The 23,777-nt window shown below is 41.5% G+C and overlaps 2 protein-coding genes across 4 annotated transcripts in view; one reads left to right on the forward strand and one right to left on the reverse strand.

Annotated features, from left to right (window-relative positions):
- The window catches only part of TMEM104 (transmembrane protein 104), a 495,754-nt gene that overhangs the window by 450,262 nt on the left and 21,715 nt on the right, over positions 1-23,777 (forward strand). The window lies entirely within an intron of this gene.
- The window catches only part of FDXR (ferredoxin reductase), a 51,315-nt gene that overhangs the window by 26,864 nt on the left and 674 nt on the right, over positions 1-23,777 (reverse strand). For both annotated transcript variants that reach the window (XM_060251930.1, XM_060251929.1), the window contains exons 2-5: positions 17,463-17,560; positions 4,853-4,948; positions 2,910-3,032; positions 740-853 (exon numbers count right to left, since the gene is read on the reverse strand). In XM_060251930.1, coding sequence (XP_060107913.1) covers positions 740-853; positions 2,910-3,032; positions 4,853-4,948; positions 17,463-17,560 — 431 coding nt within the window. The remainder of the gene's footprint in view (positions 1-739; positions 854-2,909; positions 3,033-4,852; positions 4,949-17,462; positions 17,561-23,777) is intronic.

Raw genomic sequence — 23,777 nt, forward strand, 5'->3', positions numbered from 1 at the left:
AATGGTCTGACTCTGTATAAGGCAGCTTCATAGATATGTGTAAGGAAGCGGCACGTACCAACCCCGAGGGAGAAAGCGTTTCTCTACTGGACTTGGTAACCAATTCCACCCCTTCAGAGTTAGGGCAAAAGAGAGTGTATTCGCACTCGCCCCTCACCCTCAGAGCGTGTGTCTACATACATCCACACCCTCCCTCCCCCCACAAATATGCTTCTGTCCAGCTATAGGCAAACAGAACCAACGGAGAGCAGAACTTGTTATTCTACGGGAAACCACAACAACTTCGTACAAGTATTTTTACCACCATATACAGCCACCCAGATAATACAGCTTAGACAAAGTAGCAGATCCTATCAGCTCACAAGCCAAAGAGGGTTGTGACATCGCACTCTGCTGCCGCCCACAATAATTCAGAATGCTTTAAAAAAAAAAAATCTCCTGCACCTCTGTGGGTAAAGCATCACGCATGAATTGTCCAGACCTATCCCTCATCCCAAAGGCATAACTGCCCCTTCCACTTTCCCGCATGGCACCTCCCAAAGAGGGAGAAAGCGAATCCCTTTTTAGGATGTGCAAATTGTTCACATTTGTAAACCTGAGGAGGATTTAATTTGATGTCTGTTAATCTTTTCCAATTGCAGGCTTTTCAGCCAGCCGCTAATCTGAAACTGGATAGCTGTGTCTTAATATGCAGAAAGTCTAGTGAGGCGGGGTGGGAGATGGGGAAAGAGAAGCTTACATCTCTATTTTCAGGTAGGCCATTGTACCAACCCACAAATGCTCTGGCTGTATAAACTCCTGCAAGATCCTCCCCCGGAATTCCAAGAGTCCGATTGTCCTCAGCCCCGTAGCTCTGTACAGAAAGGACGACAACAAAAAAAGGCACACACATTTTCCAGGCTGCAAGTCTCTCACATAAATATACACAATTCATTGGAAAGCCCAGTACGCAACAACAGGCCAGCTTTATTTAATTTCTTCCCGATTCGTTCCTGTGAAACTCGCATTAATTTTGTATGCTGTTATGGTTTTTTTTTTCAAAGGCACTGCTGCACGGAAAGGGGAAAAGTCACATTGTCAGAGAAGTTCTATCACTGAATCAATATTTGATAGCAGGGAACTAAAAGAGGGTGCATTCTTCACGAAAACATTCAGCAGCTGCAAAAAAAAGAAAGAAAAAGGCACACGCTCCCCAAAACACAACCACTCTCTGCAAAAAAAGCACACGCAACCCCCTGGGGAGGGGACACTGCAAGACAAGGCAGGTGTGTTTGCTCACTGTACTGGGGCAACAACTGCTCTGCAGAAGGTGGCAGGGCTGGTCGTCACCTAGTTACCAGCAGCAAGGCCATGGGACATGGAACAGGCAGGCAAAAAGACCCAGTCCAGTCGCTATGCTATTACCCCCAACAACGGCAAGGACAAGCAATGAAATGACTGCAGCGCAGAGTGGCAAGAGTGGAAAGCATCAATCCTTATTTATTTAAAAAATATTTTATGCTGCTCCTACAGAACGCCACCCAAGGCAGCTCGCAGCTAAACAGGCCAATAAAACCAGCAAAATGAGTCAAAAACGGACAAGCCAGCAAGAACACGACAGAGAACAAAAGCAATATAAACCAAATAGAGCAGTCGGAAATGACACTGATAAAAAGCGGTACTTATGACCATAAAAGAGCTTTTTTTAAAAAAACAAAAGATAAAACCTCTTATTTAAAGTCTGGGTAAAGAGAAATGTTTTGCATTGGTGCCTAAAGGAAAGGAAAGAATACTCCAGGTGAGAATCAAGAGGGAAGGCATTCCAAGAATCAGGTGCCACTACTGAAAAAGCCCTGTCTCTGGTTACCACCCATCCGAACCCTGAAAGTGTGAGAAGAGAGAGTAGGGTTTGATAGCCATATCTAAACCAGCAGGCTGGACAATATGGGAGGAGACAAACCTTGGCAACAGGAGTACCGCTTCCCTAGTCTCTTGGCTGAAGCCTAGTCTAACAGACCAGATAGCTGTACCTCCACCTCCTCAGCACCCACTTTGTGTAAGCAGCTACATGCTGGAAGCATGGCCTCATTCTCAATTGACTTCATCTGCCCTCAATGACACAGTAGTGTAGGCAAATCTGATTGGTTATATAGCCTCGTGACTTCATCGCACTCACTGTATTACCTCTTATTCGTTACAGTCACTACTCCCAGGGATACACTTCCAAGTTTTTAAAAATGCCACCGAGAGGAGCAGCAGACTGAAGAAGGTAAACATGAAAAAGTAAATATTTGGAGCAAAAAAAAGAAATGTTTGGCCTAAAATGAAAATGGACCACCATTCTGCACAGCACTGAAAATCAATACAAGTTTGCAAACATGATTCTCAAATTCATACTTATTAAGGCAAGGCAAAGGAGACTAATTCAAACAGAAGCCAAAAAGAATGTTTAAGGATGGGAGAACATTTCCCAACATATTATCAAACTGCACCAACTAATGAGGTTGGATGGTGTAACTAGTTCTTTTTAAACGGCAAAGTTGAGAAGAGAAAATGGCAGGTTACGACAGCGTCCAATTACTCTTGCATGCTTTCATCAAATCTGTTTTCTGATTCAGATTATGGAGTTACTTGGGGATGAAGCTATCCAGGCCCCAGCAGTCAGTAGTATTCAAGTGCAAAGCAACACTCCCTTGGGCCAGCTGTATATTTTAGCCCCACCCCACTCCAAGCACAATGCAATCCCTTCATGGGTCCAAACCCAAGAAGAAAAGTTGGAATTTGGACCCAGATAGTGTGAGAGACATGTATGATTTGACAAACTTGGTTTCTAAGAGTAGACTGTTTGCTGGGACCTACCATTCCCCTCCCCCTCCCCCTCTTCTCTCTCACTGTTCCATATGACAAAACACACAGACAAACAAGCTCACCAAGATCACCGCATGATAAGCCTTCTGCAGTTCCTTCACAGTGATATCCTTCCCCACGGTCACATTCCCGTAATAGGAACAGCGATCAGAGCGTGCTGTCTGAGTAAACGTGTTGATTACATTCTGTTGGGAGAGGCCAGAAGAAGCTCCATCTCAAAAGCAATTCTTCTCTTCCCACAGTACCCAGCTGCAAGGTCTAAGGATGAGAACAGATCCTCAGTGACCTTGTAGCATCTAAACCGGTATCTCAGTCTTTGATTCATGCTGCTTCTTCCAAGGCTCTTATCTGCCAACTGGTAAGAATATCTCATTTTAAAGGAACACTGTTATCCATGGCCTGGTGCCACAAAAAGGGTATATCCATCCCCCGCCCCCACCACACAGTTGGCAGTAGCATTTACAATATCAGATTTACCTCACAGAAATTGGCAGATGATTCAACAAGAAATTTCTAAGATCTTGGGATATGAATTTAAGAAAGTAGCAGAAACATTTCTGTTGGGATTACAAATGGAAACATTTCCAAAAGAAGATAGAACTTTGATTTGGTACTGGCTTTCAGTGGCTAGGACGTTGTATGCGCAGCTATGGAAGCAAGAAAAAATACCAGAAAAATGGGATTGGATTACAAAAGTAATAACACGGAGTGAGGTGGATAAACTAACAAGAATCTTAAGAGACTATGATTTGGAAGTTTACAGAAAGGAGTGGAAAAAGTTTAGAGATTATGTAGAAAAACAATGGAAAATAAAAGAACATTGGACAATTTTTTTAATAATGATTAAGTATTAGAAAAAAGAAGAACATGAATCTAGGCTTATATGGTTCGTATGGTTTAAGGGTACCTTTAAGTGTTAACATTTTAAGTTTATAACATCGGCAGGAGTCAAGTAACGGAGGGATGGGGATTTAGAAAATAGCGTAAGGGGAAGATTAAAAAAAAGTTATTAATGGATAATGTTACCATATGTTATTAATAAAATTCTTTAAACCACAGATTTACCTCACAGAAAAACAGTGGAAAGTTATCCACAGAGGGACTTCTATTCACAGGAAATAATGAAGGCAGAGTAGTGATGCCCTCGTTCAGACACCAGGTTTATCCCTCCAAAATCTGGTAGCACAAATTACTGGCTAATTACCCTTTGAGATTTACAAAGGCCTTGTGACATCAAAAGGTCTAGTGCGAAGAAAAACCTAACCCATAAAAAGTGCTGTACACGTGAAGGCGTAAGGGTGCGCGCAATATGGTTTCTACCTAATGCGTCTCTCATCTGAAGCTCCTTCAGGGTTTCTTCCCCTTTCCACATAATATTTATATGGCCTTTGTAGCATCCCCCGAGACAGACAAGGAGGGGAAAGCTGTGGCATCAGTATTGCTTCCTAGGGAGGACTCAGATAATAGACAATGACAATAGCTTTGGAGAAAGGACAGCCAAAGGTCTTCAAGCCCTGCAGCCAGGCCTAAGTGGCTTAGCAAGGGGGCTGCTTTCCTAGCGTTCATCAGGAGGTACCCCTCCAGGCAAGACCACTCCCTTTTCAGCCCTGAATCTCTCCTGCTGCATGCCATCCACTCATTTATTTCATTTTTTCCTTTGAGGAATTCAGAGCAACATTTTGGCCCAACCACAACCCTTGTCAAGTAGAGAAAGCTGAAAGAATGCGACTTGGCCAGCAACGCCTACAGCTAGGGAAGGATTTGGTTCCTGACAGGATTTGGTGCCTGTGTGTCACACTGTGTCCCACTTCAAGTTCTAGCCTGTGTGCCACACTGGCCCATATGCCAAGGCTCCAACCCTCCCCTCCTGGAAGAATGGAAGAAAAGGTTTTAGTGGCTGAAGTCAGAGGTCCAAAGAGCCAACTGTGCCCAAAACCGCAAGGAGCATTTCCAAATCTCTGGTCTCCTCATGGCGCACTCCATCTGATCTGAATTCAATACTGACCTTGACTTCTGGATGGTCTGGAGCCACTCCAAAACGAACAAGGCCGAAGGGAACTGGCAGCTTCTCATAAATGTCCACCTGAGCCAGCCTGTGGTGCTTGGGAAGAAGAAGTCCAGATTAATTAGAACATAAAACAGCTAAGGTGATAAAACAGAAACAAAAGACATAAGGGCGGGTTCACTGCGGTTACTATGTATTTGTGGTGATTTGATGTGATTCCTATTTCCCTTATACCTTGCACTCCTCTCCACTGGGAATCCAAAGCAGTTTGCATTGTTCTCCTGACTTCCATTTTATGGCAGCAGCCAGTTACCAAGGAACAGAAATGCCAAGGAGTCCTGGACCAATGCCACTGTAAATACAGCCCTCCTGCCTGGCATTCAACTGATTCTCCTGAACATAAAAAATTCCTTGCAGGGAAGTATTTCCTCATCATACGTCTACGATCCTTAAGATTATGAACAAGGAAGAGACACCCACGTCACCTGCAAAGTTTGCCCGCAGCCATCATGTTTAAATTGTAATTGATTTCACTCCTGGAATCAATTAAGAAGCAAGCAGGCCAGGCATACAGAAGAGACAGGAATTGTTCTACAAGGCCGATCCCCTCCGCCACATTATACTACTTTGTTCTCCTAGGTAATTATCTCAATAAAAGTAAGGTGACACTTTCAGCAACAGAAGACAAAACGGCATTGGGGCGTCAAGCTAGAAGGTTGATTCCAGCACGATTAGACAGACGGAGAAAAAAAATCAGAGTAGAGGCAAGGGCAAGTACCGATGATTCAGCAGACATCAAGAGAGAGAGCTGACGGATCGATGGATTTTAACATGGTGCTAATAAATATTTATAGCTAATATTTATGATCACAACAGTCAATATCTGCTAACCTGAAGATACCAAGGGTACTTTTTTGTGGGAGGTGCCGATCGCTGAGGGAACAAGACTTTAACTCGGATATAAGTGTTAGCAAAGTTCTATTTTTTTATTTTTTTTTTTTGCCATCAGGACACAGCTCACTTATGGCAACCCGGAAGGGTTTTCAAGGCAAGATATGATCAGAGGTGATTTGCTATTGCCTGCCTCCACATCACGACCCTGGTATTCCTTGGTGGTCTCCCTTCCAAAGGCTATCCATGGGTGACCCTACTTAGCTTCCAAGATTTGACAAGATTGGGATACCCTTGGCTATGCAGGTCAGCGGTAAATTCAAATAGGTTGGATTGTATTGATCATTAGAGAGACTTCTCTTGTGCCCTAAGAAGAGACGGTGAGGGACGGTGGCTCAGTGGTAGAGCATCTGCTTGGGAAGCAGAAGGTCCCAGGTTCAATCCCCGGCATCTCCAAAAAAGGGTCCAGGCAAATAGGTGTGAAAAACCTCAGCTTGAGACCCTGGAGAGCAGGGGAGGGACGGTGGCTCAGTGGTAGAGCATCTGCTTGGGAAGCAGAAGGTCCCAGGTTCAATCCCTGGCATCTCCAAAAAAGGGTCCAGGCAAATAGGTGTGAAAAACCTCAGCTTGAGACCCTGGAGAGCCGCTGCCAGTCTGAGAAGACAATACTGACTTTGATGGACCGAGGGTCTGATTCAGTATAAGGCAGCTTCATATGTTCATATTTGGGGAGGGACGGTAGCTCAGTGGCAGAGCATCTGCTTGGGAAGCAGAAGGTCCCAGGTTCAATCCCCGGCAGCTCCAAAAAAGGGTCCAGGCAAATAGGTGTGAAAAACCTCAGCTTGAGACCCTGGAGAGCAGGGGAGGGACGGTGGCTCAGTGGTAGAGCATCTGCTTGGGAAGCAGAAGGTCCCAGGTTCAATCCCTGGCATCTCCAAAAAAGGGTCCAGGCAAATAGGTGTGAAAAACCTCAGCTTGAGACCCTGGAGAGCCGCTGCCAGTCTGAGAAGACAATACTGACTTTGATGGACCGAGGGTCTGATTCAGTATAAGGCAGCTTCGTATGTTCATATTTGGGGAGGGACGGTAGCTCAGTGGCAGAGCATCTGCTTGGGAAGCAGAAGGTCCCAGGTTCAATCCCTGGCATCTCCAAAAAAGGGTCCAGGCAAATAGGTGTGAAAAACCTCAGCTTGAGACCCCGGAGAGCCGCTGCCAGTCTGAGAAGACTATACTGACTTTGATGGACCGAGGGTCTGGTTCAGTATAAGGCAGCTTCATATGTTCATATGAGAGACCTTCTCTTGTGTCCATCTACTTTCATCTGGAGACTGGGATCTTTTAGCTTAAAGCAGAAGTGGGCAAAAAAAGCTTTAAAATTCATTTAATCCAGTTTGAAACTTCTCTGCTACTTCCAACCGAGAAAATCCTGGGAACCAAAGTTCCATGAAAGGATGAGGGACTGCGAGCTCGAATTCCCACAGAACTATAATTCCCAGGGTTCTTCGAAAGCCAAAACACTTCAACAGGCTTCACATCGCTTTACGTGTGTGATATACATTAGAAATGTCCACTTGTGAAAAACAAAAATACCTTTGTGGTTGTTGTAAACGAAAGCAAGTGGGAAAATTGATGTTTCTTAATTTTTGTTATATTGGCTCCTAATAAAACGACAGGTCCTTTCCAATGAGTGGTGGGAGCACTGTGGAAAGAATGGCCAGTCATTGCTGGTTTGGAGAAGGCTTTCTCTATTCTATGCAAGCAGCTATCTTGGCCGTGACTTTACCTGTGCTTTACCACTCTCACAAACATGGCCCATTTATATGTTCCTGTGCTTTGCAAATTTCATAGCTATTATGTAACTGACTTCTGTGTTATGGAGAATGTCATTGATTTACTCTGGTGCATAGCTGTGTTGGACTGAAGCAGAATAAAAGTTTGAGACCACCTCAGATCTGAAGAAGCACGCGTGTACACAAAAGCTTAGACCTTGAATAAAACTCTGTGGTCTTAAAGGTGCCACTGGACTGGACTCAAGCTTCGTTCTATGGATTTTCTCCGTTTACTAGTGCGGTTTCTCCTTGATTTGCTTTCCCTTTCGTTTTAGCCCTAGCGCAAGTCTGTTAGTTCTGTCCAGGGTGTTTCCTATAGACGGTAACTTGTCTAAACCCATTGACCTTCCACAAGTTTGCCCTCTTATGGGTCTGTCTTGTGTGCTGTTCTGATTATTTGCCGTATGGACACTCCGCCTTTGTGCATCGCTCACACTGAGTGCACCTATATTAATAGTTCAGTTGTTCTGTCTAGATGTGGATCCCTCGGTGCGCCGCATGCGTACTTCAAGCAATTTCCACCCAACACTATGTATATTCCAACATCCGTTTCCCCCGAGGAATCACACATTTTCCAAACAATGCATGTCTTTATAATGACCCTGCAATGCTACCTACCTTTCCTGAGGTGCCAAATGCCTTCCTCTGCACCAAACGCAAGCCTCTGTGCCTGCTACACAGTTTGGTTTGCCTTGTCTTGTTTTGGGTGCCAAATACCTCTCTGTGCCTGCACGGTAACACCATCTGCTTTCTGGGGGCACTACGTCTCTCTGCCAGCTCTGCAAATAAAATTTTTAACTCTTTCCACAGTGCTTTCCACAGAGCTCCCACCACTCATTGGAAAGGACCTTTTACTTTACTTTACTTTATTTATGATTGTGTTTTACCAATTTATTGATAGCATATGGTTACAGAACTTAATTTCTCTTCATTGTTTCAATACTAACCCATATGACTTTTCAATCCCCCCTCCCTCCAATATAGACTTCCCCGAGGTTATAGATTCTAATTCAATACTAAAGATATATCTGACTAATCAAAATTCGTTATATATATATTTCCCCCCCCCTTCTTGCTTCTTTGTTTGTTTTTTTTCGCCCCATTATTACTAAAAAATTGTCCAATGTCTTCTTACATTCGACTCTTTCTCTATGTATTCTTTAAACTTCCTCCACTCTTTTTTAAATATCTCCAAATCATAGTCTCTTAATGTTCTAGTTAATTTATCCATTTCACTCCACGATAGAACTTTCATAGTCCAATCCCATTTATCCGGTATTTTTTCTTGCTTCCAAAGCTGCGCATACAATGGGGTTATGATTTATATCCCACCCTTCCCACCAAGTTGCTCAGGGCGGCTCACAACACAAAATCCAACATAAAAATTAAATTTAAGCATTTAACACAGTTAAAACATTTAAAACATTAAAACATTAGGGATAGCCTAAATCTAGAAGAGATACACTTACCTGTCATTTTATCAGGAGCCAACATGACAAAAATTAAGAAACATCAATTTTCCCACTTGCTTTCGTTACAACAACAAAACTGGGAGCCTCTCTCCTATCCACCTGATATTTCGCAGGAAGGGTCTACTGCATACAGGGGTAGAACCTGATCCCTATTTAATGGAAAACAAAGATGCTAACCGCTAGAAACACATTTCCCACTGAAACCAACAGATGAAGATGAAGATGATGATGATATTGGATTTATATTCCGCCCTCCACTCCGAAGAGTCTCAGAGCGGATCACAATCTCCTTTACCTTCCTCCCCCACAACAAACACCCTGTGAGGTGGGTGGGGCTGGAGAGGGCTCTCACAGCAGCTGCCCTTTCAAGGACAACCTCTGCCAGAGCTATGGCTGACCCAAGGCCATTCCAGCAGGTGCAAGTGGAGGAGTGGGGAATCAAACCCGGTTCTCCCAGATAAGAGTCCGCACACTTAACCACTACACCAAACTGGCTCTCCTACACCAAACTGGCTCTCCTACACCAAAATGGCTCTCCTAGTGAAGCTTTTGAAATAAAGTTGAAAACAAGACATAAAAACATCCACACATCCCTAACATGAGTGCTTCCTCAGCTTGCAGGAATTTAGCCTTCTATGAACTACACCTGAAGATCTAAGAGGGCTTTGTAAGCCTTTCTACCCCAGCTACTAGAATGGCAAGTGACAAACTGAACAAAGGAGCTTTATGAAAGCTCGAGGTGCCATTGAACAGACCCACAGTTCTACCTGTGCTTATAACAGTATCATCACAATGACTTGCCACTGGCAAATCATGATGCCCTTGAGCATCTGTAGGAGAATGACAACATTCATTTCCTTTCTCTCTATCAGTTGATTATACCCTTCAGAGCTAAACGCTGAGCTGTCATGACAGTAATAGCCTTTACCCTATTTGCAACCAATAACGAGCTTTGAAGATCAAAACAATCAGGAAAAAAAAAGAAACTCCAATTTAACAGCATCCTATCCACTGGAAAATGCAAGCAGTAGTTCATTTTATTCCCAATTATATTATCGTCTAAATCTGATGATAAACTTTCTTGCTAGAAATGTCCATTCCTCCAAATTCTCTGATGTGCTAGTTAACCTATCTGGCCTGGCTATTCACAACAAGATGATGATATTGGATTTATATCCCACCCTTCATTCTGAATCAGCTTACAATCTCCTTTTACCTCCCCCCTCCCCAACAACAGACACCCTGTGAGGTAGGTGGGGCTGAGAGAGCTCTCATAGAAGCTGCCCTTTCAAGGACAGCTCTGCAAGAGCTATGGCTGACCCAAGGCCATTCCAGCAGGTGCAAGTGGAGGAGTGGGGAATCAAACCTGGTTCTCCCAGGTAAGAGTGCACGCACTTAACCACTACACCAAACTGGTTCTCAAGCACAGAAATCCTTCCCCCCACACACATCCTAATTTGTTCAAAGCATTTTTTGAGGAAGACTGCTTTCTCTCTGAAGTCTAATAACAACTGGTTCACCCTCAAAAATGCTAAATGTTTCCCAAGATTAAGATTAATCTTTGCTTAAGAACTTCAGCCCAATAATAAGCACAATCTTCTCTTGCTCCACAGTTCTGATACCAACCTCACCAGACAGGACTTCACTATGCAAGTGTTTAGTCAGACTGCATTCCGAGCCCGTTCCCTTGCAGAGATAAATGATAAGGTTTACCCACCGTGTGTGTTTCTGTGCATATAGAGCAGAGATGTGGGTTTTCCAGGAAAATTTGAATTGGAAAATTTTCCTATTCAAATTTAAATAAATGATTTAAATATGTAAATAATATTAGCCGAATAAGGCAAATGTACTGGGGTTTGTCCATGTATCATGTACAAGCCCTTGGATTTGTCCATTCTTCAGGTCCCACATTCAGCCCATCTAATATGACTGATCTCTGCAGCACAACAGCCCTGAAAATTATAAATGAACGGACTAGATTCACATATGTGGGGCAGAAAATTTTCTTTTCTCCCAGCCTTCTCACTCTTAAGTGCAATCAGGCCTGTACTCCTTTCTTGTTGGATTTTTCTGGAAGCAGGGCTTAAGTGAAGGCTGAATTTGGCAGTGTTCTCCAAGAAAAGTCGTTTCATAATTTTGGACCTGGGATTCAAGAATGCTGATTTTCAGATAGGACATTACAGTTTTGGAGGATTCTAGAGTTTTGGGACCATTATTTTCCACGGGAAATGTATTCAAAGGTCGGTCATATCTGCTATAAAGATACAGGATTAAGGAAATAAAAGCAGATGATGGAGAGTTTAAAATGAAAAGCTATGTAGTCGATGTGGTATTGACAGTCTCGAATCCTCAATCAGAACAGTACATAATCAGTACAGTACACACCGTACTCAATCAGTACACTGAAGAATTTAGATCCTTTTCAGGCTCTAAAATCAACAGAAAACCCATATGCTGGCGTATATACAGTATGATATATAATCATTTTTTCTTTTCTGTATCTTCTTATTGTGTTAAAGTTTTCATTATTATTTTTGTCTGCATCCAGAAATAAAACACCGCTTTCTTTTCTTATTCACAAATTCAATTTATGTTTCCCTTCACAAAATGAAAAGATGGAGGACTGCAGCTCTGTCATTATTCTCTATGGGGGACTCTGGGAGGGGAGGCTGGAGTGGCCGTTTTTCAATCACATGACATCAAAATTATGGCAGAGCTACTGTTGCCTGCCCGCTAAAGAGCTGCCAAGTTTCATGTGAACTGAACCAAAGGGCCCAATTTTACAGGCCCCGGATTAAAGTGCCCCCCAGTCATCATACTGACAAAGAAAGATTCACCCCTGCAAAGGAGGGAGGAAAGGAAAAGAGCAAGTTAGAACTGCAGCCCTGCCAAGTCTCATCTGTGGCTTGAGCCAGCCAGAAGCTGCCTTCCCCTGAGGAAGAGAATGATGATTTGAAAGGATATATAACAAACATAATCGCAGAATTCTTAGAAGAAGACCCTGATAAGACTAAAAGCATGTATGATCACATGTATAGAGTCAACTCGTTATATGCCAAAAAAAATAACTTACCAAGAGATGTGGTTGTAAGATTCATGACAAAGGAAATGGTGGGAAGGATTATGAAGAGAAACTTTGAACAATCATTGATAGTAAGAGGTAGCAGAGTGAGAATTATGAAGGAGCTACCGAAAGAAGTGATAAATGACAGGAGAACATATAAAAAGTTGACAGAAAAATTGAAAGACAATGGCACAAGGTATAGATGGATAATCCCCGAGGGTGTGAGCTTTGAACTTCAGGGGAAGAGAGTCACGATCACAAATGCCCGAGAACTGAGGAGATTTTTTGAAGAAAATAAAGAATTTGCACCATGATGGATTACAAACTATTGTCTTGGAATGTTAATGGACTAAATTCACCACAAAAAAGAAGGGCAACTTTTCATTGGATTAAAAAGCAAAATTGTAATATAATTTGTTTGCAAGAAGTCCACATTAAACAAAAGGATTATAAATTTTTATGGAACAAACAATTGGGAAGGGAATTTTTTTCGTTAGCTGACCAGAAAAAAAGGGGAGTAGTTTTTTATATTAAACAAGACCTGGAGCCAAAATTGGTATTTAAAGATAAGGATGGAAGATTTGTAGCAGTGGAAATAACATCAAATGGGAAAAAAACGCTGTTATTGGGACTATATGCACCTAATGGTGCAAAAGATGTTTTTTTTAAAGACATTACACAACAACTAGATGAGTTGACCTACGATCAAATACTCTTAATGGGAGATTTTAATGGAACAGTTGAGAACTCATTGGATAGATCCGGAGGGAAAAAAAATAGTGGAAAAGAAGGAAAATTGCCAAAGTCTTTTTTTGAATTAGTAAAACAGGAAAATTTGGAGGACATATGGAGAAAGTTTAACCCTGAAGTGCGGGACTATACTTTTTTTTCTGCAAGACATAAGACATTTTCTAGAATTGACATGCTATGGGGAACCAGAGATTTAGGCCTCATAACAAGAAAGATAGAGATTTTGCCTAAAATTGGCACTGACCATAACCCAATAATGTGGATTACAAAACTGTCCAAAAGATTGAGAAGATGGAGATTGAATGAAGACTTGCTACAGAACAAAGAAACAGTGACTTTCCTAGGAAAAGAAACTAAAGAATTTTTCCAAGTGAATGATAAAGAAGATATCGATTTTCAGACGGTCTGGGATGCTTATAAAGCAGTAATGAGAGGGTTGCTGATTACTTTGAACAATAAAGATAAAAGGGAAAAAGAAAAACAACTACTGGATATTCAAAATGAAATAAAGAAAAAAGAAAGAGAGCTGAGGAAAAGACCAGGGAAAAAGAAAATTCTAAGGGAAATTTCAATATTGCAAACTCAACTAAGACATTTATTAAACAAAGAAGTAGAATGGAATTTGAAAAGGCTCCAGCAAAAATCGTTTGAAGGAGCAAATAAGACGGGGAAATACTTGGCGTGGCAGCTGAAAAAAAAGAGGGAAAATAAAATAATTAATAGAATTGTGATAGATGAAAGAGACGTAGTTACTCAAGAGGGAATAAAAAGAGAATTTTTTAAGTATTATGCCAAGCTGTTTAAAGGTGCTGAAGTAAAGAGAAAAAAGATAGATGAATATCTACAGAAAATAAAAATTGAGCCATTAACTGAGAATATGAGAAAAATTTTGAATGACCCAATTGAAAAAATAGAAATTGAGGCAGCAATCAACGTGATGAAAAATGATAAAGCTCCCGGGCCAGACGGTTATACAGCCAAGTATTTTAAAATGTTTAAAGATGAATTAATACCAAAATTACAGAAGCTGATGAATGCAATAAGAGTCAAAGGGAAGGTACCAAATACATGGAAAGAAGCTGTTATTTCTTTGATACCTAAAGAAGAAAGAGATGTTACAAATGTGAAAAATTACAGACCAATTTCACTTTTGAACAATGATTATAAAATATTTACAAGAATTCTGGCAGAACGTCTTAAGCAATATTTGATAAATTTTATAAAAGAGGACCAAGCCGGTTTTCTTCCCAAAAGACAAATAAGAGACAATATTAGAACTGTTGTAAATATTGTAGAATATTATGAAAGACATCCAGAAAAGGAAGTAGCGCTATTCTTTGCGGATGCAGAAAAAGCATTTGACAATTTAAATTGGGACTTTATGTTTGCAGTGATGGAAAAAATGGAGCTTGGAGAAAATTTTATAAGAATGATAAAGGCAATATATTCTGAACAAAGTGCAAGGCTGTGCATCAACGCAGATCTTACAGATGAAATGAAAATTAGTAAAGGTACCAGACAAGGCTGCCCGCTTTCGCCATTGCTGTTTATAATGACTCTTGAAATTTTACTAATGCAGATTCAAGAAGAAAAAGATTTAGAAGGACTACAAATAAAAGGATTTACCTATAAATACAGAGCATTTGCAGATGATATAATGTTTATAAATGAAGATCCTTTACAAGTTACACCTTTGTTGTTAATGAGAATACAAGAGTTTGGGGAGTTGGCGGGACTTTATATAAACAAAGAAAAATCAAAAATCTTATGTAAGAATATGCAGAAAAATAGACAACAAGAACTACAAAGACTAACGGGTTGTGAAGTTACCTCTAAGGTAAAATACCTAGGGGTAGAGATAACAATGAAAAATATTGATTTGTTTAAGAACAATTATGAAAAGCTATGGCGTAAAATAGAAGAAGATATGCTAAAGTGGAACAAGCTCAATTTGTCACTGTTGGGTAGAATAGCTGCAGTAAAAATGAATATTTTACCAAGGATTATGTATCTGTTTCAAACCATCCCCATTGTGAAAGATGCTAAGCAATTTGATAAATGGCGAAGAAAAATTTCGGAATTCGTGTGGGCCGGGAGGAAACCTAGAATTAAAATGAAAGTCCTGATAGATGCGAAAGAGAGAGGTGGATTCCAATTACCAGATTTGAAACTGTATCATGAAGCAATTTGTTTAGTATGGTTAAAAGAATGGATAACGTTATTAAATAAAAAACTTCTAATGTTAGAAGGCCATGGAAAAAAATTCGGCTGGCATGCATATTTGTACTATGGAAAAAAGAAGATGGACGGTCTTTTCTCTCACCATTATATAAGGAGTAGCTTATTAAATGTGTGGATAAAGTACAAGAAATATGGTGATGAGAGGAGACCTTTATGGATAGTGCCGGCTGAAGTGATAAAGTTAACGGCCAAAACAGTCAAGGAAAAACAACTATCATACAACCAGTTACTAAAAATACAAAGCGGGAAAATAGAATTGAAAACTGCAGAAGAACTAAACTATAAATATGATTGGTTTCAAATGCAACAAATAAAAAGTTTGATGGAGAATGATATCAAAGCTGAAGGAATAAGGAAAGAACAAACAGAAATGGAAAGAGTTCTGCTTGGAGATAATGAGAAATTAATTTCAAAAGTGTACAAATTACTTTTACAATGGGCTACAGAAGATGAAGTAGTGAAATCTCAAATGATAAAATGGGCAATTAATGTAAATAAAGAAATAAAGATGGAATCTTGGGAATATCTGTGGAAAAATTCCATGAAACTCGCAACATGTCATAGTATTAAAGAGAACTGTTTTAAGATGATGTATAGATGGTATATGACTCCAAAAAAATTAGCAAAGATGAACAATAAGATGCCAGATAGGTGCTGGAAATGTAAAAAGCATGAAGGTTCTTTCTACCATATGTGGTGGACTTGTGAAAGAGCTAAAATGTTTTGGCAAATGATTCAACAAGAGATATCTAAGATCCTGGGATATGAATTCAATAAAGAGGCAGAGACTTTTCTGCTGGGATTACAAATGGAAAAATTTCCAAAAGAAGATAGAACATTAATATGGTACTTGCTCTCAGCTGCTAGGACATTGTATGCGCAGTTGTGGAAGCAAGAAAAAATACCAGAAAAATGGGACTGGATTATGAAAGTTATGTCATGGAGTGAAATGGACAAATTAACAAGAAAATTAAGAGACTGTGACTTAGAACTTTTTAACCAAGAGTGGAAGAAATTCAGAAGATATGTAGAGAAAGAGTGGAAAATAAAAGGACATTGGACAATTTTTGAGGATTAAGATTTTTAAGATAACAATATAACTCTTGAAGGGGGTTCTTCTTCCCTATGTTTCTTTTTTGTTTCGTTTTTTTTCTTGATAGTTAAGGGTACCTTTAATATCTGTTTTTTTAAAGAAAATAACACTGGCGGGGGTCAAGTAATTGGGGGAGGGGTGGGAGAAAGTAAGATGTGGGGTAGAATGATGGTCTTTTTCTTAATATATATTAAGCTTTTTATAAGTTGTAGTTATAGTTCTACTACCATATGTTACTAATAAAATTGTTTATTCAGACTTAAAAAAAAAAAAAAAAAAAAAAAAAGAAGCTGCCTTCCCCAGGACGGTGCTGAGTAAATTCAAAGAATCCAAGAAAAACAAGATGACTGCTGCTGGTGGTAAGCACCTGAACATGAAATACTACACAGGCTTTTCATAGTGGTGTTTTATTTAATGCCCAAGAATCCCAGATTAGTGTAACCATTCTGGAAAACTATGGAAACAATCCAAAACAGCTATTTTACTGTATATTTTTGGCTCAGGAATTCCAGAATGCAAACGCCTAGTGCTCAGTCCCGCACTTTATTTTGAATGCCAGCGTCCAGCCTTGGAACTTATCAAATCACAGCAGAACAGGCACTATGGATACATGCAGTGTATTTGCAGTCAGCAAGCCCAATGCTGGGAATAACATGTACCCAAGGCTACGGCTCCAGATAGGTGATAACTGTGTCATCAAGTCTCACTTAAGATATATGACTGCATAAAAGGAAGCTAAATGCCAATGCACAACCAGAATCCACCAGCAACCACTCCAATCTTCCTTTGGCTAGAACACTCAGGTCTCTAGGCCTCCTTCCAGTGAACTGGTTTCCTGACTATTAGTCTTAAGCAAAATATGGACAAAATGACTGCTCTTATTTTGCTTTGTGCCCATGTACATGTGTAAACCTAAATGCATATACATGGTATAGCATGTTCAGTCTCTCTCCTTTCCAGCATCCGCCCCTCACATCACCTGAAGGGCCCCCCCTCCAAGTTCCTATGGAACATCATCCCATGAGAGCAAGAGGCTGCTGCCAGAAGGAAAAATCAGGTGACGACACTACCATACATACGCACACAGACTTTGAGTCTCATTCCAACCGTAATTGTGTATATTTCAGCAGAAATCCTAGAGGCTCTTTTCCATCCGAGCCTCTGGCAGAATCTTTTGAGGTACATATTAAACGAGCTCTATCTTTCTGAACTACTTACATAGCCCCCAAATACCTCCAGCACCAGACAGTCCCATACTTTTGTATGTTACCTTCAGGAGATGCTGAGCTGTGTAAAACCCAGCCGGACCGCTGCCCACTATGCATATCCGAGGTATGAGCTCATCTGTGGAAAGCAGCCTCTTGACACCTGAAAACATAACTGCATGAAAACAGAAAAGTCACATTAAAGAAACAGTTTTGCACTTTGGGAGCCTCTATACCAAATTCAGCTGCAGCTTTCCGCAACTTTCCCATGAGGTATACATATACGTTATTTCCTGCAAAACAAGGAAGTGACATACATACACTTTTGTCTTCTCTTAACAGGTCAGCAGAGTGTCAGAACTTGTGCTTTTCATGCTTGCTAAGCTGAACAATGTTAGCCTAACTGACTCCATCTTGTAAGTTGATACTAACCCTATGTACTCTTAGCTAGGCCACTAATCAAAGTGCTGTGCATTTCAAACAAACTGTAACCATTGAAGGAATGACAGATAGCCTCTGGGAGTCATTTGCAGGTGTCCTTTGAAGACAGCCGCTCAGGACATCACAGCAGGACTCCTTCCTCCCTTTCCTGATAACAGACTCTGGGAACAGACAAGTGTCTCTGGGAGTGTGAGAACTGGCTTGATTGTTTCTGTAACCATTGCTAACCCCGTTATCAGAGTTATTCTGTGCCTTCATGAACTTAGTTCTCAATAAACACCTATACTTTGTAACGAAGTACTGGGCCTCGTTTGAAGTTCTTCAAGTTCTGACACAGAGATCTGCAACACTAAGATCTGATCTGATGTTTATCAACAAGACCCAAGATCCTGACTGCCAAACAACCAAAGATCTGGTGCATGTGTGTGAAATATTCAACAAAACTGGTTCCTAAGAACTGTACTGTTTAGGTATCGTTTTTCAGCCTTGTTTTGATAGCTGAGGCAGTCAGCCGTCTTTAGCACCGATGAAGTAACAGCATTAGCACCAACCTTCCTATTAGCACTTGCTAGTACAGCCTTGGGTCCAGAAGGCCCACAAATCCATGAAAGGGAATTGGAAAGGATCCAAACCCTTTTATAGAACCTGAGTGCATAAGGTTAAATTTATTTTTGAGCATTAACGTGATATGAGGGGGGGGGAAGGGTGAACAGTAATTTCCACCCAACATCTGGGATCACAGAATCCGCCTTGGTATCAGTCACATCAGTTGTGTGGCTTTGCGGCATTATCAAATAAGCCTGTCCTTGGCAACATGCTATTTATGTCAGCAACCAAGCTTGTAATCTCAGTCCCATTTGCTACACAGTGACCCTTGCAGCAATGCCGGTCTGAAATCTTTCATTCAGGACAGCACTAAGAGCCAGAGCCCTGGTAGTCTCAGTGAGTGCGACTGAGTTAATCAGAGAAGTGAAGGTCTAGAGGTGATTGTCAAGGCCTCGCTGGTCTGAAAATAGGCTGTCACTGAGAAGTTTTACACTTCAGAGTACAAAGGGAATGACAAGATGGAAATTAAGATGACGCCCGGAAGCCTAAGGCTTGACTCGGCCATCTCTGATATTTTCACCAGTCACTCACAAGCACTGCTTGACTTGGTTAGATCGATGGTCTGTCTAGCCTAGTATTCTTTTCCCAGAATGGCCAATAATAGATGCCTTAGAGAAGAATATCAAAGAGCAGAGGTGTAATGTGAAGAAGGCATCCTCCGTCAAGCACACTCCGCTTCTGGCATCAAACGGCAGTGATGCCATGAAAGCACAAAGGGTCTTTTTAATATAGCAGCTTTTAGCTTCCAGATATTTATTGAATCCTTTTTTTGTAGCGAGTTAAACTGAGGCTGCTAGTGATCTGAATGCCCTGAAAAAGATTCTGTACACTTAGAACTGGTAAGGGGCAGAACCTGGAAGTCCAATCCTGGCTCCAACAGCTTTTTGTCTTACTATAGCACACAGTCCCTAGGGTTTCCTCCCTTTATGTACCTCAGCCATTCTCTCCAAACCCAAGGCACATGGAAAGGGCTCTTTAATCCTCTCTCTCTCTGGCATAGTTCCCTCAGCAACCATCTGAATTAACACAGACCAAAGGGAAACAGCATCTGAAGTATAAGAGGAAATAACAGCTGTTCATACAGGGATAAGGGGTTCAAACAACTCTTGGCTATAGGCATATCCATACTACAGATTTAAACTGTTTTTATAGTCATTCTGCTATGTATGGAACTTTGGGATATGCAGGTTTCTGGCAAGAGGGCTAGGGAACTCTTAACAGAAATTTCAGTACCTCACCAAAATACATTTTCCAGAATTCCTTGCAGAAACCACTAATAGGTAAAGTGGCATAAAACCACTATTATATATATATATATAACAGAACGAAAGCTTACGTTCTGAATAAAACTTGGTTGGTCTTGAATAAAACTTAGTTGGTCTGAATAAAACTTGGTTGGTTCCACTATAACATGGTAGTGCAGACAGTGCAAACAGGTTGAAGGGGAGTAAATAAGTGGGAGATGTTAAGCTTTTTATATGCTTTTTATTGTTGAAATAAAATCAATTTTAACCAGCAAATAATTGTATATCTTTTTTTCAAATACATTAAATCAACTTATACACCAAAGAAGAGCATTCATGCTGGCTAGATTTAATGCATTACCATCAGCCATCCTTTTCGGAAGATACCACAGAATCCCCCACAATCTTAGACGATGCCCTTGTAGTCAAGGAGTCATCGAAACGGTCCCTCATGTTCTTTTGGACTGCCCTTTTTATAGCAGTCCACGTGCAAGATATCTAGATGCACTGCTTTCTGACGTGCAAGATATCTAGATGCACTGCTTTCTGACCATCAAGACCTTTCTGACAATGCCAAGGTTCGTTTTTTACTCCACGGGAAACACAACTTTGTCACTACTCACGTTGCTTGCTTTTTACAGGTTGCGATCCAAATCAGAGAGGCTTTGACTCATGCATAGCCTACTGCTATTTTATGTCATTTAACTTTTGCTGGTTTTTTAAGGTTTTATTATATTCTATAGTGTCACTGTTGGTTTTAAAGTATACTGTATTCTTGTATTAATGCCAATAAAGGTCTATGGTATGGTAAATCAACTTATAGCAGGAGTCTCCAACCAATCTAAGCTTACTGGCACGTTTGGGATTCTGACATAGGGTAGTAGGGTGCCAAAGAATGCTGAATTAAAAAAAAAAACTGCACAGTCAATCAGGTCAATAATGGCCAATCAGAAGCCTTGCTGGGCAATAGCCCCATCTGGCCCCACCCACTTTCTAAAAACACTTGATGGGCACCATGAAAGGTACTTGGAGGTGCCATGGTGCCTGAGGCCCCTGACATGCAGTTTATTTGTCTGATAGATTCCCCTGGTGAAGAGCTATCTGTGTCTATACTTTTTTATCTGGTTTATTTTGTTTCGTCGATGAACTCTGTTTCTGCATCCTTGTACAGACTGTGCTTGTAACATACCGGTATGTGCTGAGGGATACTGAAACTAATTACACAGAATGGCCAATGAAATAAATTGGCTATTTCTCCATTGCCCCAGGAATACACAATTTCCAATGGAATGGATTACAGCAAAGAAACTGGTTATTCACTTAGATTTCTTTAGGGTCTATTCTCAAAAGGTTAAGCAAAACAAGTACAGCCCTTTCAGCTGGCCACTGAGAAGGCTGAGGGAGACTGAATAATGAGCTATACAAAGCATCAGAAGTCCTGCAGTCAGCCATAGCCATTTTGAAAGTGCACCCCCATCCCGATGGAGTGCATCAGCACTACAACCTCCACCTGCCCTCTCTGTAGAAACAGATGGTCCTTCTCAGTTGTCTTCACTGAAATCCATTGAAACAGACCGGGGCTCTGATTTATTGGTTTATGGGAACACTGGGAAATCTACAGAGCGTCATGGGCACACACTGAGGGTACTCTTCCAAGGCCACTTGACATGTTTACAAGCCCCTCTCCCTTTCTCCGGCTAGAGGATAGCATTCACTTGGTATTCAGATTGTGCTCTTCTGAGGTGTTCTCAACAGCATCATACTGGCTTATTCTATGTTCTGCAGAACACCGTACAGTATCACAACATTCTCCAGTGCATTCTCATGGCTACTCAGGAGAACCAATATTTGTTATGATTTATGTTGAGAAAAGACACTTGTCTCACACAGTAGGCATAGTAAATGTGTACACAAACCACAAGAGACAGAGAATGATAAGTAGAATCTTATTCCTTACTATGGCAGCCTCTGTCTTTAGGAGTAACCCATGATTGACACAAGACTCCTGGAGTTTCCTAAAGATCATCCAGATGCATTGAAATGACCACCTGGAAACCCAGTTGATCTACATGCTAAGTAGACTCTTATTACTTACTATGGCAGCCTCTGTCTTTAGGGGTAACCTATGACTGACACAAGACTCCTGGAGTTTCATAAAGATCATCCAGATGCATTGAAATGACCACCTGGAAACCCAGTTGATCTACATGCTAAGTAGACTCTTATTACTCACTATGGCAGCCTCTGTCTTTAGGGGTAACCTATGACTGACACAAGACTCCTGGAGTGTCATAAAGATCATCCAGATGCATTGAAATGACCACCTGGAAACCCAGCTGATCTACATGGCACAACTATGGCAACACTAAGCCAAACTCCAGACTAGAGGTCAAGCATTACTAAAAGAACAGTTTGGGTACTGAGTTGTGTACAAGCACAAGTGCAAATCTAAAACATGCACCTGCATGGAAGTTTCCCATATTTCTGGATCAGCACAAGTATGAGAAATGGGAAGGAGACTGGCATCTTTTTGCCCACAGTGGACACATGAAACACCCCTTTCCAGACCCATAGAGACCATACTGGATTCTACTCCCTACAGCAGTGGTTCTCATACTTTTTAAACAGTAGGATACAATTCTAAACTTTTGGTGTTCCACTTGTAAAGTAACGCCACACTACTCCCCCCACCCCCAACACAAAAGATATCGATTAACACAGAAGAGGTTCATATAATAGCTTTCATTTTTACAATGGCACTTCTAGGTACTTTGAATACTTTTATTGGATCTTGACTTAAACTGGCCTCTGCTTATAACATTTCCCTTCCCATCTTTGTGTTGTGAATATATGCGCTTAACCTGCAATGCACCTGACGAAGCGAGCTCTGCCTCATGAAAACCAGCTAGATTCTTGTTTTATTCGGTTGCTACAGATTAACACGGATACGCACTTGGGGAGTTAATCACGTTTTTTGTGCCAGGTATCCCCCACCCAGGGGCATCTTCCCTCACGGCCTGTAAGCCTCCACCCTCCCTCTTCAAATGTGCCACTCCAACCCCAGCACCAAGCCTTGAGAAACCACACAGCATAGACTGCTTTGTCCCCTGTGAGATCAGACCACCTCAGCACCTAATCTTCCGCTCCTTTAGCTGACTTCATGGAGACAGGGATTCTCCCCCAAGAAGTGAAAAGGGATCTTTCAAAAGAACTTTAAACAGGGGAGGGATGGTGGCTCAGTGGCAGAGCATCTGCTTGGCAAGCAGAAGGTCCCAGGTTCAACCCCCGGCATCTCCAACTAAAAAAGGGTTCAGGAAAATAGGTGTGGAAAACCTCAGCTTGAGACCCTGGAGAGCCGCTACCAGTCTGAGTAGACAATACTGACTTTGATGGACCGAGGGTCTGATTCAGTAGAAGGCAGCTTCATATGTTCATGGGGAGGGATGGTGGCTCAGTGGTAGAGCATCTGCTTGGGAAGCAGAAGGTCCCAGGTTCAATCTCCGGCATCTCCCACTAAAAAGGGTCCAGGCAAATAGGTATAAAAAACCTCAGCTTGAGACCCTGGAGAGCCGCTGCCAGTCTGAGAAGAAAATACTGACTTTGATGGACCCAGGGTCTGATTCAGTAGAAGGCAGCTTCATATGCTGGAGGGACGGTAGCTCAGTGGTAGAGCATCTGCTTGGTAAGCAGAAGGTCCCAGGTTCAATCCCCGGCATTTCTAACTAAAAAGAGTCCAGGCAAGTAGGCATGAAAAACCGCAGCTTGAGACCCTGGAGAGCCACTGCTAGTCTGAGTAGACAATACTGACCTTTCTGGGAGCGACGGTAGCTCAGTGGTAGAGCATCTGCTTGGTAAGCAGAAGGTCCCAGGTTCAATCCCTGGCATCTCCAAAAAAGGGTCCAGGCAAATAGGCCTGAAAAACCTCAGCTTGAGACCCTGGAGAGCCGCTGCCAGTCTGAGTAGACAATACTGACTTCGATGGACAGAGGGTCTGATTCAGTATAAGGCAGCTTCATATGTTCATGGGGAGGGACGGTGGCTCAGTGGTAGAGCATCTGCTTGGTAAGCAGAGGGTCCCAGGTTCAATCC

Source organism: Heteronotia binoei, chromosome 13 (assembly GCF_032191835.1).
Source record: "Heteronotia binoei isolate CCM8104 ecotype False Entrance Well chromosome 13, APGP_CSIRO_Hbin_v1, whole genome shotgun sequence".
Classification (NCBI taxonomy): domain Eukaryota; kingdom Metazoa; phylum Chordata; class Lepidosauria; order Squamata; family Gekkonidae; genus Heteronotia; species Heteronotia binoei.